We start from the raw sequence: 21,506 nt of genomic DNA on the forward strand, positions 1-21,506 counted from the left end.
GGCCATAACAAAACAAAATAGAAAGTGTGTGTAACATCTTTATATTAAAACTTTATATTGAACATTTCTACCTCTCTTAACCCGTCTCTGTATCTTTCTTTCTTTCCTCCTCCCACACCGCCTTCTCACCTTTCTTTCACCTCCGTCTAGCCCATTCCTCTAGATATCATTGGAAATGGCTGAAAAACCGACCCCTCCCCCACCTCGACGAAATTTGATTCAGTTGACGCCCCAAAGGATAGACATTTTTCCTAAACTTTTATATTATTCATCTTGGACAATGCCGATCAAAAAAATTACTAATTTTGTGGGTATTTGTTTCGTAGTTTTTTATTTTTAGCTAGACGTACATACAGACAGAAAACTGACCTTTTATATAATAAACTAGACCATCAACACCTAGAGGCTTTGAACCCCCCCACCCCAAAAAAAAAATATTATTGGTATGAATAAATTAAATGTAAAAGCGTATTTCCTATTTATACAAGAGTAATGCTTTCTATGTTTTTTATTTCGCTCGAATGGATCAAAGGGGATTGTAAATTTCATTGCTATGATTACCGAGCTTATGCATTCATGACCTGAGAGTTTCATCTTCCTGTTGCAGATATTTATGGTGTGAGACTAAGAAAGCAACCCTTGCTATAGACGTGCGTCAGAAGCAGGGATGTGTAAAAAACTTGAACCAATCAACATTCATCGGCATCTGTTGAATGTTTAGGTGTAGGTTCTTTGGTAAGACAGGGACGCATTTGACAAGTGTTTCTGTTTAGAGCACAATTGAGCATGATACTTGACTTTTGCATTTTAAACTTTAATTCAAGCCATTATATATAAAAATAATGTTATAAAATCAACCATAGGCTCTCTACAGTGCAATGTAGAGTACAATGTATTGTGAACTAAGTCACTGTGGGAAGGCATGTGAAGTTTCCTTTGAGTGCAATGTGAAGCTTCCTCTAGGTGCACCATAGTAGGTCCCTGACTAGAACAGGCAATCAATTGATTTGATTGAAAAATGGGCAATTTCATTGCTTTCAATGACAATAAAAGTATTGGAAGTAGGGAGAATTCATTGATCCTCATTCAATCCTGGACAACGTCGAGTCCCCTTGCTAATACTTTAGAGTAGTGAAAAATGCAATTACTTTTCGATCGTTTTCCAATTATATATTTTTTTTCCAATCTGCTCGAGATGTTCGTGGACCATTCCTATTGATAATGGTAAATTCATTTTAGGCACTAAATCTTTGATTCTTTGGTGTGTGTCAATACAATCCAATTGGCTCTTTCAAAAATTTTTCAATCACAGTCAATTGTCTTCCAGAGTGAGGCTGGTGCCATCAAGATATTCCAACTATAATACAATCTGACACAAAGTTATTTTGTGTAGAGCACTCTGACAGGTACAAAACTAAACAATAATGAATCTGTCTTCATTCCCCGATCGGCAATACCCCCCCCCCGCTTGAAGGTGGAGGTAATGCTTAGGAGATTTATTTTCTAGGACCGAACCAAACAATACAATTTCTATCATCCAATGCTGAAAACATAAAAAGATAGAGAAATTTATTTGAACTTCAGGTCATTTTATGTTTTGTTAGGCAATCATAGAAACATGTCTTGTCAATTCCAGCTCTTTGACAATACTCTCAGAGATTGACAACCACTATTCTCTCTTAATCGTATGTCTGATATAATTTTTGACTAATTGTTATCACTTCTTTTCTCATGCATTCTTACAGGGTCGATCCCATAATCTCATTGTGACCCTTGTCTAGAACATATCCTGTTTACAACCTAAAACTAAATCTATCTGAATAAATATGCTTTAATTAATATTTATAATGTTATAAAATCAACCATAGGCTCTCTACAGTGCAATGTAGAGTACAGTGTATTGTGAACTAAGTCACTGTGGGAAGGCATGTGAAGTTTCCTTCAAGAAAAGAAATGGTAACAATTAGTCAAAAATTATATCAGACATACGATTAAGAGAGATTTTTTTAGTATACTAACCCACTAATATTTAACATTGTCTTTCAGCATAAAATAACCCCAAATCTTTGATATTGCAAAAAAAACAAAAAACAAACAAAAGATAAAACAAGTCGAAATTATGGAAAGTGTGGATTTTTTGCTGGTATTCAAATTTCTGCAAACGTTTATTAATTATTTCTGTTTGATGACATTTTTACAGACTCCGAAAGGGGAAATATTCCATTTGGCACCAATCGGAGAACCAAACACAGACGAAAACAGTTATGAAAACAAACTAATACGAGAACACTTCGATTCGAACTAGTAAGTCCACATTTTTATTCATCCAAATTATTTTTTTATTTACGTTTAATACAAACAAGACATATTACCACAGAGATGTGAGATTAGGGGTCAGATTTATAGGAGTCAACTAAGCAAGAAGTTGTGTAGCAAGATGCTTGTTCACATTACTTTGAAATTTCTGCATGTTGGTACAGTTGCGGATTCAGGGAGCAGAAAGATAATTTTGAAGGCAGACGGATTCAAGAAAAGAAGTTATTAGAGTAAAAAGTTTTTTTTTAACCTCTAACCTTCAACCTCTAGAAGAGTGTCATTTAGAAATTAATTTTATTTAGTACTTGTTTTGTGACGTCACAGACCCTAAGTTCTAAGTGACACTCTTCTGGAGGTTGAAGGTTAAATTCCCAGTGCAGGTGCTATTAAGAATACAATTGTGAATTATTCAAGACTTTTACCCGGTCATGGCTGATGTAATGAGAGTATGCTACAGTCGTGGATTAAATCACGTGCTCTGTTCGAAATGCAGTACTGATTCCAGAGTTCAATAGAAAAGTTCCTGAGTTTGAGAAGATACACCTGAAGAAGGTTGGAGGTTAGATCGGCTGAAATGTGAAAATAATATCCAAGATAAGAAAAGTAGTCTGAAGAATTCAAATGATACAGAGTAGAGAAAGACAAAGCAACATTTCTTCTGCAAAAAAATGGGCGATAGAGAACAGAAGACCCCCCCCCCCCATCCTCCAACTAGATTGTGAAGTCTATTTTTAACTGTGGAGACAAGAAGAGTGCTTTGTGAGAATGGAGTAATTGCTATCTGGTTGAGAACTGCGTTTTGGATTTTATTTCCCTACCAGCCACCCAAGAGACGTTTTCTTTGTTTGAAATAAAACAAGGAATCATGTGCTGAAACTGACTTATGTGAGAAAAGTAATGTTTCTAGATGGGCGCCAGATAAGTCCCCTTTGAATGGACATTGTCTAGCCATTATCGCTTGTGAATATCTTGAGTGGTTATTTTCTGGGTGGCCAAATGGTGACCACTAACAAAGGCCAGAATCCAGTCATTAGTGAAGAGACTTCAGGAGAGAGGAAGAAGATACACGTTCATAATAAAGGAGTTTTGAAAAGGTTTGTGTAGCATCTTTCTTTTAAAACTTCACTCTTTCTATCCCCTCTATTTCCTTCTTCTCCTCTTGTTATCTCTCCCAAGCTCTCTCTATCACCCCTCCTCCTCTCTCCATACGCATAATATAATAATTTGTATGAACTGCATACAGTGGGAGGTTACAGTGGTCTAGTGGTTAATGACATGGACTGACTACCTGGGTGGTTTATGTTCGAATACCCAATGTTCCACAAAAATCACTTTCATTTAGGATGTTGGCAACCTTCACGCGGTCCTTCTCATAATTCTCAATGTCTTTCTAGAAAGAGTTCTCACTAAAAAAAATATCAGGGAAACTAACGCCAGCAATAGAATCTTTGGATTCATACAATCTAATTCTTCTTGACCTCTTGACTTGTCAATTCCAGCAGAAGGTTGTATTGATACTGATGCAAGCTACTTTTCTGTACAATCTTTATTTTTTTCAACCGGATCCAAGATGATGCTTTTTCTGCTGCTTGTCGGCATAAAGATTTTTTTTTTTTTTTTACCTTTGCAATGACAAAAATATTAGGCAACACGAGTTAAGATAATAAGAGACAGCACAGCTTGAGGAAGAGGGAAAAGATGAAGAATCAACACGGATTCAACACAGAGGAAAAAAAAAATGAAGAATCGAACGAGGAACTACACATACATATATCAACATCGTGGACAAAAGAAAAAGAAGGGCTCTGAAGCGAAAAAAAAAAATAAACGGATATGCAAATTTTATGAGTAATTGTCATTTATGACTTTTAAACAGACACACATACACAAACACAAACATAGAAGAGAGTCTTAAATGTCTACTAGATACAATGAAGAGAAAAAGTAGAAAATGACAACGTGAAAACAAATTTCTATCTCGATTCAGAAATAAAGCATTGAGCTTCAAGAGATAACTTAAATGCCTACTGGGTAGAACTTGAATGCCTACTAGACATTATCCTTGAATGTCTAAGGTCTCTCTGTAACAGGGATTTCCCAGGAAAACCTGGCATGAGGATACGTGCATGCCTGTGGAACTCTCTTCCGTTTGCCTGTTTCCCACCTGACTACAACTTGGATGTCTTCAAGTCCAACATAAACAAATTCCTGATGAATCACCCCCTTAAGTAAGACACTTTATCAAATTTCCAATACTAACGATTACTACGATACTATTCCATTGATTACTGTACACACAATAACCCTTATCCCCGAGTGGCTTTCGGGTCTTGATAAGTGGTGACCTCCATGTAAAAAAAAAACACTTTTCTCTAGAAGTAAACCCTGACTAAATATTAAAAATAACAATCATTGCAGTACAAATAAGATTTCCTCGCTAGGGCCACCGTCTTTTACAAAGAATGGTGCACCTTCTCCAAGTGATGTTACTTCAAGTAACGTTTTTTTTTCTGTTCTTTGAACAGCAAATAGTTTCTTGAATTACAAGTGTCGATTGCAAACAGTAGAATCCGGATTTAGAAACCCTGTAGCCCAAATAAGATCTCTTCGATATGGCTAACCCATATTGGCTTTTAAGAGGAAAGGTGCATCTTCTCCAAGGGATCCTATAGTAACTACATTAAGCTAGATACTCAACCAGCCTTGATGAATTCTTGTCCTGGAATTCAGTAAGACCAAAAGACCACAAGAAAGATACCATATAACTGGTCATTTGGAGAAAGGAAAATTAATATTCTAAACTTCCTTACTAATTCAAGATTTTGAGACGTAGAGAGGTTGAATGGAATATTTAAATATCTATGTATTTCATATAAATATCAAGTTTTAGTTTCTAGAGAGGAGCCCCTTGATTTTTTTTTGAGACCTTCGACTGAAGTAAAAAACACAAACACAAAAAAATATATACATGTATAAAAAGTTATTTACCTCTGTGTTTGTAAAATGACGAAAGTCTATATTGTAAATATAAAGATGTTGACCATCTTACTAGTTATTTCTTTAAGAATGTTAAAATGTTCAATTTTTAACAGCAGTATATTGATTGGCTTTTACTCAACATATCCTCAAGATCCGGTGTCCAAATGATGATGCTCAACATTCCATTCTTTTTCTTGGTACCTGGCCTGTAGATCACCATATCTTTCAGCCTTACCATCTTTTGCAATTGCAAGATTATCTTTCCAGGGTACAGTTAGCATGTATTCTTCAGAATTGTCTGGTCTGTTCCCTACTTTCTTTGTTCCACTTCGTTTGACTTATCAAGGCCCGGAAGCCACTCAGGGATAAGGGTTATTGCAAGTACATCACGTTAGTGAGGATATTTTATGAAGTGTTTAATTAGGGGGGCGGTTCATTAGGAATTTGTTAACATTAGACTTGAAGACATCCAAGTTGTAGTCCGGAGGGAAGCAGGCAGACGGAACAGAGTTCCACAGGCGTGCAGTTCTAAGAAAGAAGCTTTGCTCATGAAATCCGCGTTTTGATTAAGGCACAGATATAGAGTGGGGGAAATTTTTCACAGTGGATTCAGCTAGACGGGTGTTTTTCGTGAAAGTTTGGCGAGGGGGGACCAGGGATTGGAGTTCAGACGAGCACCTGCCATGAAAATAACGATAAAACAAGGATAGGGTTGCAACGTCTCTTCTGTGGGAGAGGGGTTGCAGGGTAGAGAAAAGGGCATCCCCCACTAAACCACAAAGTCTTTTTGTATTACAGCTTCATATTCCAGTAGTTTATTTCCAAAAACTGAACGCTTGTGGAACTCTCTTTCTGCTGACTGTTTTCCTCCTATCTGTAGTCTTGATTTTGCGAAGCTAAAACAAATAGGAATCTCTTGTCTTTGCAATAATCATCTTTTGTTCTTGTTAGCTCATAAAGTGGTATTACCACTTGACCGGAGCGATTAAAAAAAAAATGTAGACCTGCTCCTCCGGCTAATTCTCTTTCTGTTGAACTACAAAAAATTAATTAAAGCAAATGAAGTATGCATGGTCTTCCGTGAGTGCACAGTGAACGAAATATAAAGAAATAACTAAGTTCAGCCTTTGCCCCCCCCCCATTTAGTCCCAAAAGTCCCCAGGGTACGTCAAATCCTGGTGAAAATGAACAAACGGTGCAGTTTTAGGCCTTAACATATGTAAATTTGAGTTCTGCACCATGCAAAAAAAAGAAATGACTGTCAATCATTGCCCCCCCCCCATTTAGCCCCAAAAGTCCCCAAGGTCTTAACATATTTAAATTTGAGTTCAGCACCATGCAAAACTGCTAAATAGACATACAGAGAAAATTTTGAGCAAATATAGTAAAATATTCCCGAAAATGGAGTGTTTTTATTAGCCCTAAAAGAGCCCTTGGGGCACACCCAAGAGTTATTGTGAAGTATAGACAAACAAAATTATATAGAAATCAGTTAGTTACAACTTTTCAGAAAGTTTTATAAAAATCCAAGGCATCAATTTTTTTAATAAGCACAAAAGTTTCAACTTTAGCCATTTTATTCTAAAAGGCACCCCTAGAAGGGCAACCGGAGTTTTCCCGGAAAATCCGTTCTGTTACTTTTTTACTTATATCATGTTTAATGTTTGTGCAAAATTTCAAAAAATTCCAAGATGTAGTTATTAAAAAAAAGCACAGACAGACGACCGGACAAGGGTGAATTTACAAGTACATATATATGTATACACATACACACAGACACACACACATATATATATATATATATATATATATATATATATATATATATATATATGTATATATATATACACACATACACATATATACAAATATACATATATATATATATGAACAAATGATTAATAAAATATGTTAAAAGACATCTTGAAAAAGAGTTAAAAACATATTTAATTTTAAAAAAAGGAAGCACAAGATAAGTGGATAGTCCTTAATCCGTGGAGTTTCGAAGAAATACCCTCCTTCTCATCAGAGGGCAGGAATTAGCAAAATGCAGGATCGGATTTTGCATATAAAAGTATTTAATGAAACTACAAGTAAGTCAAAGATCTTACTTGCTTAAAAAAAGGGTGAGGTAAGGGGAACAGGAGGCAAAAGAAAAATAATAAAAAGATTTCACATGAATGGATAGTCCGGTGAAGGGTAAAAATCCAAAAATGGTAAAATCCAAAACGGTCGAATTTAATTTACCCATTGGATTGAAATTTTAAATTCGACCGTTTTGGATTTTACCATTTTTGGATTTTTACCCTTCACCGGACTATCCATTCATGTGAAATCTTTTTATTATTTTTCTTTCTATTTTCTTTTTATTATTTTTCTTTCAAGTTTGGTGGAGGAACCAGTTTAGTCGCTGGTGATCCGACCATGAGGCAGGTAGTACTGTGTTACATGGTACCAGTAGCATGTGACATGACCTGACACATACATACATACATACATACATATACATACAGATAAGTAAGTAAATGCATCAATAATAATAGTATTTTAAGCACACCTATACAAATGCATACAAATATACATATAGACACCAATACAGATTCTTATATATACACACACTTATATATGTGGAGAATTTTAATAGTGATTAGTAAGTGGGGGATAGTTGGATACCTGTGCAGATAAATGTGTAAATGATAAAAGATAAGTGGATGAACGAATAGGGGGTGCAAGATAAGCAGTTGAATATATATAAAAATGGAAGATAAAGTAGTTGGGTGGGATAATGGTTCTGGTTATGTATAATTATAGAGTTTGGGGAGGATTTTAGGGTAATTTTATGGAGATTAAATACTTTAATTACTATTCTGAGTTGGGGTATTTGGTTTTAAACACACTATAAACCATTCTATGCCCACAGTTATAGTGAGACATCTACATATTAAGATATATACATATGCATATAAAACATTGTGCAGTTATATACTCAAATACATACATGTGCCTACATGCGCAGATGCAAACCAATATAGTTACATGTACAATAGTTTCCCACAGAAAATTGTGGAAGTTGTGTGTGGGATATGTTGGGGTTGGGTGGGTAAATTTAGCTAGAAAGAGTAATGGACGCAAATTATTAGGTAATTGTATGGTAGATAAAATTATGTGGTGTTTAAATTGGTAATATTGGAGATAGAGGTTATTTTGTTAGATTTACGGGGGTTTTAGGGTGAAAGGGTAATGTAGTATAGGTATAGGAAGGATGGGGTAAGAGGATTTAAGTGTGTAGATGTTGCAGTAATTGGGTGCATGTGGTAGTGGTTGTACTGGGTGTATGATTTGGCAGATTTTAAACAGCGTTGTCTGAGGGATGTTTCAGAAAGGTGTATAATTTCTAAGGAGGCAGAATTTGTGATACCGACAGTTTATGGTAGTTTCATGTTTTCTATTTAGTAATTTGTCTCTATCTTTAAAGTTGGAGATAAAAAGTTTTTCATTTAGGCAGAGGAGGCATAGAGAATTTAAAGATTTACACACACTAGATTTTTTTAAGGATTTCCCAAGTAATGGTTGGTGTAAGGCTATTTTGGATTAGATGTAGATAGTGGGAAGTTAGTGAGGTTTTGTTAGGATGGTTGGGGTTTGTAAAGGAGCATTTTTGTACTCTAAATCTATCTTAAAAAGAGGTGCTGGCCAAACCAAAATAGTATTTTTTGTCATTTGGATTTTCTGTAGGGGCAATTGTAGCTTTATACACTACTTCTAGTAGTAGACATTGTCGATTAAGTAGGCATTCCGATTTGTTGGTGCAGTTACAATTATTCTTGCTAATGTTATTTGTATTTTTATCCTTGTTAAGTATCTTCCTATTTGGTTTCTTGATTATTTTTTCTAAGTTATGTGTGTAGATTTATATCTGCATTGCTAGTGCTTTATATGTATATATGTGTATGTGCACATTTATGCAAATGTCAAATCCTAGTAACTCTGTTACATCTGACCCCTAATATTGAACACCCCGAACTAGCATATTAAACCATGTAATCACCCCCAACACATTATTCTAGACCCCCCATTTATCTCTTTCTTTATCTAAACCTACCTAAACTTTAGGACTTATGAACTATTATAATTTAACCCCTATCTAATGAACCCTTATATCCGGTCAACTCCATACAGACTCCCAAATATTAAACCAACCACATGTATAGGAACATATTTTGTCATACATCTGCCTAACCTTGCCTAATTAATTATATCTATTTATATATCCTACTTTTATTTTATTTACTTATATATATATATATATATATATATATATATATATATATATATATATATATGCGTTTGTATATGTGTGTGTATATGTGTATGTGTGTATATATGTATATATATGTGTATGGTTGTGTATATATATATATATATATATATATATATATATATATATATATATATATCCTGTTGTTAAAAATATATATATATATATATATATATTAAGTGGAAAGGGTAATTAATAAAAACTATATATATATACGTTTGTATATGTGTGTGTATATGTGTATGTGTGTATATATGTATATATATGTGTATGGTTGTGCATATATATATATATATATATATATATATATATATATATATATATATATATATATATATATATCCTGTTGTTAAAAAATATATATATATATATATATATATATATATATTTAGTGGAAATGGTAATTAATAAAAACTGAAGAAAGTGCTCAATACTGTTTTAGAGCAAATATGCGTTTTATTTTTTATTACCGTATCTTTCTGTTAAGTTACATTATTGTTTCAGCTACCCGGCCGTTTTTTTGGCCGTCTGTAGCTTCCTCAGACTTTTACTTTCTGTATAAAACGTATATATATATATATATATTTATATATATATATATATATATATATATATATATATATATATATATATATATATATATATATATATATATATCTTCTATTTCATGTATAGGAACATATTTTATCATACATCTGCCTAACCTTGCCTAATTAATTATATCTATTTATATATCCTACTTTTATTTTATTTACTTATTATATATATATATATATATATATATATATATATATATATATATGCATGCGCGTTTGTATATGTGTGTGTATATGTTTATGTGTGTATATATGTATATATGTATGTGTATATATGTATATATATGTGTGTATATGTGTATGGTTGTGTATATGTATGTATATATATGTATATATATATATATATATATATGTATATATATATATATATATATATATTAAGTAATGTGATCTATAATTTAAAAGTTTAAAAAATTTTTTAAATTTAAAAATCAAAATTTAATTAAATTAAAAATCAGTTTCATAAGAAGGAACAACAACAAAGTCAATTATCTGTACGATCATTTCGGAAATCCGTGCTTTTTATTTGTGGTATACATGAAGTCACGTAGAACAATTATACATAGTTTTTTTGGTAAGCACGGTCTCCTCATCAGCAAATTTAGGAGGATTTCTATTGAATTGAAAAGACACCAAAAATAAACCTAGCATTAACAGTAAGGCAGATGAATCTGAAAAATTGAAGTAAAAGGTTTGGATTTAAAATTTATAGGAACATTAATAAGAAAATTGGTATAGGTTAGAGATAGAAATGAGTAGAAAAAATATATATATTTTGAATTTACATAATAAATTTGATTTAAAAATATATAGATATATAATTACCTTTTGGTTTTTCTTTTTTTGAAATCAGGAACTGTATTTAAAGTAGTCATTTAGATGTTTGCTATAGCTTTTTATTTTATTGAATGATGAATTTTAAAAAGGGCGACTATATTTGGCAACTAAAAAATAGCAATATTTCTTTCAACTTAAAATGGCAAATAATTGAGACTTGCAAATCATATAAACCAGGAGATAAATTTTGTACATTATGTACAAAAGAAACCCTAAAAATTTTAAAATATGAAGATATAAAAAGCACAACCAAACTAGTAAATTCAAGACACGAGATTCTATCGTGTAATCATAAACGTTGGTTTAAATTTAATAAATATAAACCACATTAAATCATTAAAAATTACTCATTAGTAAAAATAGATTTTTTTTCTTTTTTTTTTTTCTAATAAATTAAGTTAAACCAATTACCGCCCTTAGACTCGTAAATCAAATAATAAATAAAGCCATGACAATTATCTCCCCTTAAAAACTTGCAAAAAAAAAAAAAAAAAAATACTCTCTCTCTATAGATATTAACTGTAGCGTCTCTAAATCAAAATACGCTAACGGAAACAATTTACTGCACGAGCGTCGCCCTTTTTAAAATTCATCATTCAATAAAATAAAAAGCTATAGCAAACATCTAAATGACTACTTTAAATACAGTTCCTGATTTCAAAAAAAGAAAAACCAAAAGGTAATTATATATCTATATATTTTTAAATCAAATTTATTATGTAAATTCAAAATATATATATTTTTTCTACTCATTTCTATCTCTAACCTATACCAATTTTCTTATTAATGTTCCTATAAATTTTAAATCCAAACCTTTTACTTCAATTTTTCAGATTCATCTGCCTTACTGTTAATGCTAGGTTTATTTTTGGTGTCTTTTCAATTCAATAGAAATCCTCCTAAATTTGCTGATGAGGAGACCGTGCTTACCAAAAAAACTATGTATAATTGTTCTACGTGACTTCATGTATACCACAAATAAAAAGCACGGATTTCCGAAACGATCGTACAGATAATTGACTTTGTTGTTGTTCCTTCTTATGAAACTGATTTTTAATTTAATTAAATTTTGATTTTTAAATTTAAAAAATTTTTTAAACTTTTAAATTATAGATCACATTACTTAATATTGAATTAGCTCTAGGACATTTAACTATCGAGCTTATTATATATCTAAATTACAACGAGCATTTCCTGTATTTTAATTAAACTAGTAATTTCACTATTACATTAAAATACACTTAGCTCTTTAGACTATTATTCTAATCTCCTTTAAATTATATATATATATATATATATATATATATATATATATATATGTATATATATATATATATATATATATATATATATATATCTTCCATTTCATGCCCTCTGTATTTATGTAATTACTTAGCGAATTTCATCCCATTTCCTTTATTATCATTACTATTATCATTATATATAATACACACACACACACACATTTTACTTATATTCTCCTTCATCCATATTCTTATGATTCCATATTTTGTTATATTTATTCAATCCATATCTAGCCATTTTAATTTACTCTAATTTCTTAAAGACCTTTAATACTCAAAGAAAGAATCAGAGAATACATCTGGTCTAGAAAAAAATTCTTGAAACAAAACGGTCATCGAGCAACCACGCTGTTCTTAAATCACTTAATGCAAATGATGTTGAAATGTGGGTTCAACAAGATGAGGAAACTACGGATCAATATCCTGAAGGCAGTAATGGTGATGAAAATAGTGACAGCTCCCATTCTCTTGACCCTAATGTAAATAACCAAGAACACTCTGATGAAGCACTATCATGGGATGATGCAGAAAAGTCTATGGAGACGGTTATAAAATTTCTAGAAAAAAGTCCTTACTTTAGTGACAACTATGTTTTGCAAGCAATGTCACTCTGAAGAGATATAATCATAAAGAAGCTACAGAACCAAGAAATTGTAGATTTTCGTGATCGTTTACGGAATACAATGGCAGCACCCGAGAGCTCAATCAATGAAATAGTTGACGAATTACTACATAATAATATTAAAAAAGTCCCTATAAATGCTTTCTCTGACTAATTCTGTTCAGTTATATAATAAACAAGCCTGGCTGCCCGGCGTTGCTCGGGTGTTTGGAGGTGTGTGTTAAGTAAAAAAAAAAAAAAAAAAAAAAGGTAGTAGGCAGGCAGTCTCGAACCTGTACCGTGAAGAAGGATAAGTGACGTTTTTTGCCGTTGCGTCCATCGTCAAACCTGAAGTGGCGAAGGTTTAAATTAAGGCTAGTCAATCAAAAAGAGGGGATGACTTTCGAAAATATCAGCGAAAAAAGCGACCCCTCCCTGTAGAAAAGTGCCCAGTTGAGGGTAAAGGGATTAATGTTTTTAGCTAATTTTTCGATATTTGTCATCCGAAGGGTCGAACTTTAAAACGGTACCGATCTCACGAAAATCCAGCGCCTCTGTCAAAAATTTTAGGCATACATACATACACACATACATACATACATTTAAACAGACAGGTGAGATTTATATAATAGACTAGCAGGGCTACCCGGCGTTGCTTGTGACCGTATAAACAATGAAAAAACAAAAGCAGATATTGAACATATGTTTTATTCTTAGGGGAGAGGAATCTTTCATCTCAAGTTTTAGCGTTACAAACAAACATTTGTCTTTTATATATATAGATAATGACAGGTTTTTTGGGGGCCCCCCTCGAAGATAACTGATCAGTTGACCAACTTCTAGTGGTCCGTTTGACATGAAATTTCGATATTTGTCATCCGGGTGATGGGGCTTCGATATGATACCAAATTTGTCAAGTTTGGTTCCGTCTTTCAAAAGTTTTAGCGTTACAAACAAACATATATACATACACACAGACGTTTGGCTTTTATATATATAGATTATCTAATAAGGTAGTAAATGTTTATCGTCCTATTTCCATGACGATTGTTGTAACGTGTTTATTTCTGTGCCATCCTCTCGTATTAGCCCCAACCCTTTCTCCTCCTCTCAGACCCCATCAGCACACTCAAATGCGCTCACCTCAATCTCTGTCAACCATGAGAGATTTCTATTTCATTTAGGTTGGAAGCTGCTGAAAGGAGGAAAAAATCAATGCCGTTAAGAAAGTGCACGACTGTTTATGACGAAACCACATTTTTAGATGATGAAATGGTGGGAGATGTCGACTGCAAAAACAACGGTGAATACTTTTCGGTCTTTATCCAAAATTCAACCTTATTAAAACAAAATAAAACACACACACACACACACACACACACACACACACACACACACACACATACAAAATATACAGAAAATCTTTATAATGTACGTATTAATCACAATGCTATATTCCAAAAATCACGTAAATTGATCAAGTAGCTTAATTTTAATAAAGAAATCATTTTTTTTACGATTTTTAGCGATTAATGTGAAATCCTTAGCATTACATGGCTGATCTCGCCAGTTTAAATTACTGTTGACTTATCTACCATTGTTTTTTTTTTCAAGATGGCGATGCAAGACGGTCTCCTTTTGCTTACTCATAAAATTTGATTTTCTTAGTTAAAAGAAAAGTAAACTGCTTGATCAATTTATGTGATTTTTGGAATATGACATCTTTGTTCCTAGACGAGTATGTACATCATAAACATTTGTCAGTGTTTTCTGTATTTTTTATTTAAGTTGAACTCTGGACTAGCATCGACTTTTCTTTTTCCAAAGAAAATTTTCTTTTTTTTACAATAGAAACCCCACTTATCGAGGTGGGAAGGCCACTCACGGATGAGAGTTAATGAGTATAAGGGGGTTGTAAATGGTTGGTAGTAATGGAAACTGTAGAATTTGATTATTTGAGAATGCGGCTCAACAAGAACTTGCTTACATTGGACTTGAAAACGACCATATTGTAATCAGTTAGAAATCAGCCCTGCGGTATAGAGTTCCATAGGTGGGCAGTTTTAGGAAAGAAACTTTGTTCATGGAATTTACAAGCTTCTACCTTATCAACTAATTATGATACAAATCACTCCGAGAGTGGCTTTGTTGTTGCCGGGATGAGGTATGTTTCTGTTTATCATTTTTTGTAGCACAGAGTGTGCTTATCCTGGTGCGCTGGCTTCTCCAAAACACACTTGCCCTCCAAATCAGCAAAGGGAAATAATTCATATTTGTTTTGAAGAATATAAAAAGAGTTGTCTCTCTTACAATTAAAATGAATCTAAATTTTTATGATGAGGATGGATTATTTGGATCCTTCCGACTACTATTCTCTTAAGTAATTCACAATTGTCCCTAAGGACTCATACTATAATGGATAAATGAACACATATCTAAGGAAATGGCAGAAACACTAGAGGAAGACCTCCAGTCAGTAGTAAAATTGGGACAAAAATGGATGGTCACATTCAATGCTGCCAAGACTAAGCTTGTTTCCTTCAATAATTACGAAAAATCTTCTCAATCACAAATAGCAATTGCTACTTCATTCAAACTCCAAGGCTTAACGTTCACAGGCAACATGAGTTGGAACAAATGCATTGAGAGCATTGCTAAGGCTACTGCAAAAAAGGTGGGCTCTCTTTATCGTGCTAGAAAGTTACTTATGCTTAAAAGTATCCTGTACCTCTCTAAAGCCACCATTCGCCCATGTATGGAGTATTGTTGTCACATTTGGGTTTGTGCATCTGCTACTAGTCTCTTGCTCCTGGACAGGGTTCAAAAGAGAGTTGCCAACCTGATAAGTTCTGAACTGTCATCTAAGCTACAATCTCTGTCCCATCGACGAAATGCTGCATCCCTCTACCTGTTCTACAAGTATTTTAATGGTGGATGTTCTGATGAACTACAAGACCTTGTACCCCTTCGATGTAAATACCCTCAACAAACCCAATAAGCAGCAAAATTACACCACTACACAGTAGAGATTCTGAGATGTGAGAAAGCCTTCTACTCTAATAGTTTCTTCTCCAGAACTGCCAAACTTTGGAACTCCTTCCCGGGTTCCTGATTTCTCAACTGTACTGACATGCAGAAGTTCCAGTGTGATGTGGACAGACATCTAGCTGCTCAACTCCCTACATAGTACCCTTGCAACTTATATCCCTGATAGTAGCTCCCTACATCAAAGTGGCACTGTGCCTTATTTGGGGTGAAATTGCAAGAAAAAAAAAAAATAAATAAAAAAAAAATAACTAAGTAAATAAAAATCAGTTCTAAATGAATCTCTTCTCGAGGTTGAAGGTTCAATCTTCAGCATGGGAGATACTAAGAATACAGTTGCGAATTAGTCAAGACTTCTATACTCGGTCATAACTAATGGAACGAGAGCATGATACTCCCGTGGATTAAGTAAAGGGTTCCGTTCGAAATTCTATCCAGATACCTGAGGTTCGACTGAAGAAGATCGGAGGTTACATCGACTGAAATGCTGTGATAATAACACTCAAAATGAGAACTGGAATTTGAACGAATAATCCAAATAATATGAATAATCAATCCTCATCTGAAAAAATTCAGAAACAGAATATCAAACACCTTTCTGTCAAATTCAAGAATCTGCACGGAATATTGAACATAGCTGAGGGAACAAGAGCAACCTACCTCCATGGAATAATCCAAATAATCGAAATTATCAATCTCTCATCTCAAAAACTCCGAAAACATAATCTCTTTATTCTATCCTTATTTTGATGGAAAGTGCTCATTGACTGTTATCCTCAAGTGGGTTTTTGGCCTTGATAAATTGTGATTCCTTTTCTTTTCTTTTTTACAAAGGAGTCACCACTTATCAAGGCCAGAACAGAGTTTCACAGGCGTGCAGTTCTAAGAAAGAAGCTTTGTTGATGGAATCTACGTTTAGGTTCAGGTACAGATAAAACGTAGGGGAAATTATGATTGTGGTTTCAGCAAGACGAGTATTTTTCATGATAGTCAGCCCAGGAGGGACCATAGATTGGAGCTCAGACGAGTACTTGCCATGAAAATGACGATAAAGCAGAGACAGACTCGCAATGTCTCTTCCGTGAGAAGGAGGTTGCGGGGAAGAGAAAAGGGCATCTCCCCACAAGGCTGCGAAGTCTATTTTGAACTCTGTCAAGGCAGGATAAGATCTTTTTAGCAGCTCCTAAGCAAATATATATATATATTAGTGATGGGACGATTTCAATATTTTTCCCGATTCCGATACAATTACTGATTCCGATTCCAATTCTTTATAAATCTCTAAATATTCAATTATAGAGTTGTTATTTTTTCCAATTACCATAAAAGCACATGATATTTTCTTAAATGTACAAACAAACTTGTTGAGGATGATCTATCGATTTTAGTTTTACTGGTTGTTTAAAATCAATAAATATTGATCATTTTATTATTAGTGCCAGCAGTGGAAGATTTTGCTTTAAACAAAATCAAATAAAAAAGACAATTAAAAGAATCGTTTTTGGCATCGGAAAATAAGCACAAATTATTCCTATTCCAATACCGATTCCGATACCATCAAAAGTTCTGATTTTTCTTATTCCCAATTCCGATTTTGATAACTCGTCCCAACACTAATATATATATATATATATATATATATATATATATATATATATATGATTTTTATATTGGAATCCTTTGAGATTAGTAATTTGTGTATTTATTTATTTATTTGCGGACTGTTATGCTCATCTTCATAGTTGTGGGGAGGCAGTAATTACTGGAGATACAGTTACGAGACTCAGTATTCCTATCCCGTCACGGTTAATCACCTGAAGAAGGTTAGTGATGATGGTGATAGTAGTGGTGATATTGATGATGCTGACGACGATGATGATCATGATGGTGATAATGATGACAACATCTCTTTGCTTTAGTGCGTGTATATTGGCAGCGTTAGGGTCGTACTAGCAAAAGGACAGAGAGAATATTTATTTACAGACATGTAGATTGATTCCATGATAATTATCGATTTTATTGAACAGTTCTTTAAATGAATAAATGAAAAAGGAATTTATTTAATTTTTCTGTAAAAAGATTTGTTTTGTTTAAATCTTAAATTTAAATGAAAATCAAACAAACAAAAAAGTGTCTTTTTTTAATTCCAGTTATTTTGATCTAGCGGCAACATTTCTGAAATGCCTAATCCCCAGGGATAATCCTTACGGATTAACCTTCACCGAGACATAATGTACATTAATCCCTTTCTAAGTGTTTGCGATTTTTCGCCTAATCTGGCACAAGGTTACACTTACAAAAGTCAGAAAGAGTTGCAACCTTGATTGAAGTGAGTGTCCCTAATGATAGAGGTCTGAACAGAGCTGAAAGAGAGAAACAGACCAAATATCAAGGTCTCATGTATGATATGAAAAGAAACTGGAATCTTAAGGGGATATCAATCATACCAATTATTATAGGTGTCACGGGGCTTATGAGAAAAACCTGAAGTCCTATCTAACTAATATTCCTGGTGAACCAAGTGCAAAAGAGATTCAGACAATTGCACTTAAGGGAGCAGCGAGGATACTAAAAAGAGCTCTCGGTTGGTTTCAATAAAAAGCAGGGCAATGTTGGCAGCTAGTTTGGCTGCCCCATACCCAGCGTTACAATCTTCAAAGGAAGAAAAGAAAAAAAAAAAAAAAAAGAAGCAAACATTGGGAGATTAATTAAATCATATGCTTGTGCTCTGGTAACGTTGAGATTTGAGATTTGAGATTTGTGATTTGTTCGCACTGATTGTCATAATTTTGGTGGATTTTCCCGAGATGGGACTTGCTCTGCTCTATCTTTCCGTTTTCTTCTGTTAAAACTACTGTTTCATCCTCATTTGAGATATAATATTTGAGGATATGTTACAGTTGCTCACACTGATTGTCATAATTATTGGAGATTCTCTTGAGATGGGACGGCACAGTTTTTCCCTGCCTCTGTTTTGAGTATTTCCTGATGTCGTGCTGTCAAACAGTCTGACAGTTTTCTTGTTAAAGTTGGATTTTAATAAAAACAAGATGTTGCTCTCCGCACATTTATATTGTAGCCAAGTCAAAATATTTACTATGACCAAACATTCGACTGTGATTGCTGCCGAATTGTTTCACACAATTCCTTGCAAGAAGCTGCAGATTTCTCTTCTTTTTTACATAGATGGTGTGGGCTAGACATTACTTAAATTCAACTCTTGATAAAATGATGATTTCGTTTTCAAGTTTTTCAAGGAATTAATTTATTTCTGCCAATGAATGCCTCATTCATTTTTTACTTGAATGCCGAGTGTGTGTTCTCTGTGAATTTACATCAGTGACACAAATCAAGAAATAAGTATTTGTCTGCATCTATCTATCTATCTATCTATCTATCTATCTATCTATCTATCTATCTATCTGTGTCTGTCTGTCTGTCTATCTATCTATCTATCTATCTATCTATCTATCTATCTATCTATCTATCTATCTATCTGTCTATTAGTGTTGTGACGATTAATCGGAATCAGGAATCAGAAAAATCAGAAGATTTTGGAGTATCGGAATCGGTATTGCAATCAGAAAAATTGGTGCCTATTTTCCGATGCCAAAACGATTTTTTTAAATGTCTTTTTTTATTTGGTTTTGTTTAAAGTAAAAATCATCAGTTGCGGGTAATAATGATTAAATGATAAATATGTATTGATTTTAAACTACCAGTGAAGCTAAAATCGATAGATCATCCTCCACAAGTGTATTTTGACGTTTAGGAAATATATTTAACATGTGTTCTTACGAAAATCGGGGAAATTAATAATATTATAGTTAACTAATTAGAAATTTATAGAGAATCAAAATCGGTAATTGTATTGGAATCGGGAATTTAGTGCGGAATCGGTAATTGTATCGGAATCAGGAAAAATATTGGAATCGTCCCATCACTACTATCTGTTATATTTAGGTTTTCTTATTAAGAGTGTCTTATTAAAAGTTTGTTGTTGTTGAGAGTCTTATTAAAAGCGCAGTCTTAGAAGAGAGAGATGTGTTAAGAGAGAATCTTATTAAGAGAGAGAGTTTTATTAAGAGGGATGTTGCGTTCCGTGTTAGAGCCGATTAGAACCGATTTACAGCCCCGATTTGAGGTTGGCTATTTCAAAGTTATTTTGAGATTATATTGTCTTTTATTGTATTGAGAAAACATTTTTTTAAGTGATGAGTGAAAACAAAATAAAACTTAGGAAGTCTCCAGAGCACTACTGCAAGCACTAATTAAAATTAAGGAGGCCCTACTAAAAGCACTACTAAAACCAATTTTCCACACCCCACCTCCTTGAAGAGAAAATATTTTTTAAGTAAGGCCTGAAAAAATAAATCATCAGAATCCCCAGGAGCGCTACTAAAAGCAGTAAATATAGTTATATGATTATGGTTATATATTGTATATTTATATTTATATTTAAATCAGATTTTTTTTTAACTCAACGAGGTTAAATTGCATTTATTTGTAAGGAAAACACGTTAAAATAAGTTAAACTAAAACAAATATTGTTGACCTTATGTATGCTTTGAATAGAAGCCGTGGCTTTTAATATCGGACTTAAGACAGGACGGCCATGAAATAAGTAAGCAGATGAGTTTTTTGAAACCGGAAGTCTGAAATCTGATGGGCGGTTTAAACGCCCAAGCAAGCAAGCTGATCTGAGTTTTATAATTATATATATCACGTAGTTTTTAATAATGTTTGTTTGCTTGTTTTTTTGTAGATGATGGAGAAAGTTCCTGTATATCAGCTTCTTACGACAGATTCGTGGTTAACTGTTTGGAAGGATGAAAAAAAAACCCAACAAAAAACAAAAACAAAAAAAGAAACTATATTTTCAATGTTTATATTATTGTAATTTTTATTTTATTTATTCATGACGTCTTAAACCCCGGGGGAAAAAAGATTATGTATACGATTAAAAGAAGATAATTCCTTAATTAAATTTAAACATTCATTTTTTTTTCTTTAAATAAAATTAAAAAGAAAATGTGAAAGGAGTTGTGTTTGAAGGCTGTATCAATGCGGTTTGTAGGAAACATCATGAACAGGAGTTAGCATATAAAAGAATAATGACAATATTAGAAAGAATTTTCAATAATTTTCAATTATATTGCGTTTATTTACTAACATAATGTGTCATACAAGATTGGTAGGTGTTGATGTCCGTAATTTTCGAGAGTGGTGTCTCTTCTTCAGGAGATTAAAATACAAAGAAACGTGTACAACTGCTCGGCAAGGCTTTGCTCAATTAAATTTAAACATTCATTTTTTTTTAAATAAAATAATAATAAAGAAAGATTTTCATTGAAAGGGCTTTTCATTTTCAATTATTTTAATGTTTCGACCTCATTAATGCTACATCTTCAACAACATCGGTTTTTATGAATTTCTGGTCCACACACAAGATGATGATCATTTCTGTTCGAAATTCTGTACTAATTCCCAAGTTCAACAGAAAAATTCAT

At 33.1% G+C, this 21,506-nt stretch overlaps 1 protein-coding gene across 4 annotated transcripts in view; it reads left to right on the forward strand.

Annotated features, from left to right (window-relative positions):
• The window catches only part of LOC145259810 (coiled-coil domain-containing protein 13-like), a 161,652-nt gene extending 140,669 nt beyond the window's left edge, over positions 1-20,983 (forward strand). For 3 of the 4 annotated variants that reach the window (XR_013864211.1, XR_013864213.1, XR_013864212.1), the window contains 3 exons: positions 2,201-2,304; positions 14,136-14,254; positions 20,762-20,983. Coding sequence is in view for 1 of the 4 variants with exons in the window: in XM_080117603.1 (XP_079973729.1) it covers positions 2,201-2,304; position 20,762 (105 nt within the window). In the remaining 3 variants the exon portion in view is untranslated. The remainder of the gene's footprint in view (positions 1-2,200; positions 2,305-14,135; positions 14,255-20,761) is intronic. The other variant, XM_080117603.1, reaches the window with a different exon arrangement.
• Positions 20,984-21,506: the final 523 nt, after the last annotated feature.

Source organism: Euprymna scolopes, chromosome 35, assembly GCF_053919585.1.
Source record: "Euprymna scolopes isolate OS-2025 chromosome 35, ASM5391958v1, whole genome shotgun sequence".
Lineage (NCBI taxonomy): Eukaryota > Metazoa > Mollusca > Cephalopoda > Sepiida > Sepiolidae > Euprymna > Euprymna scolopes.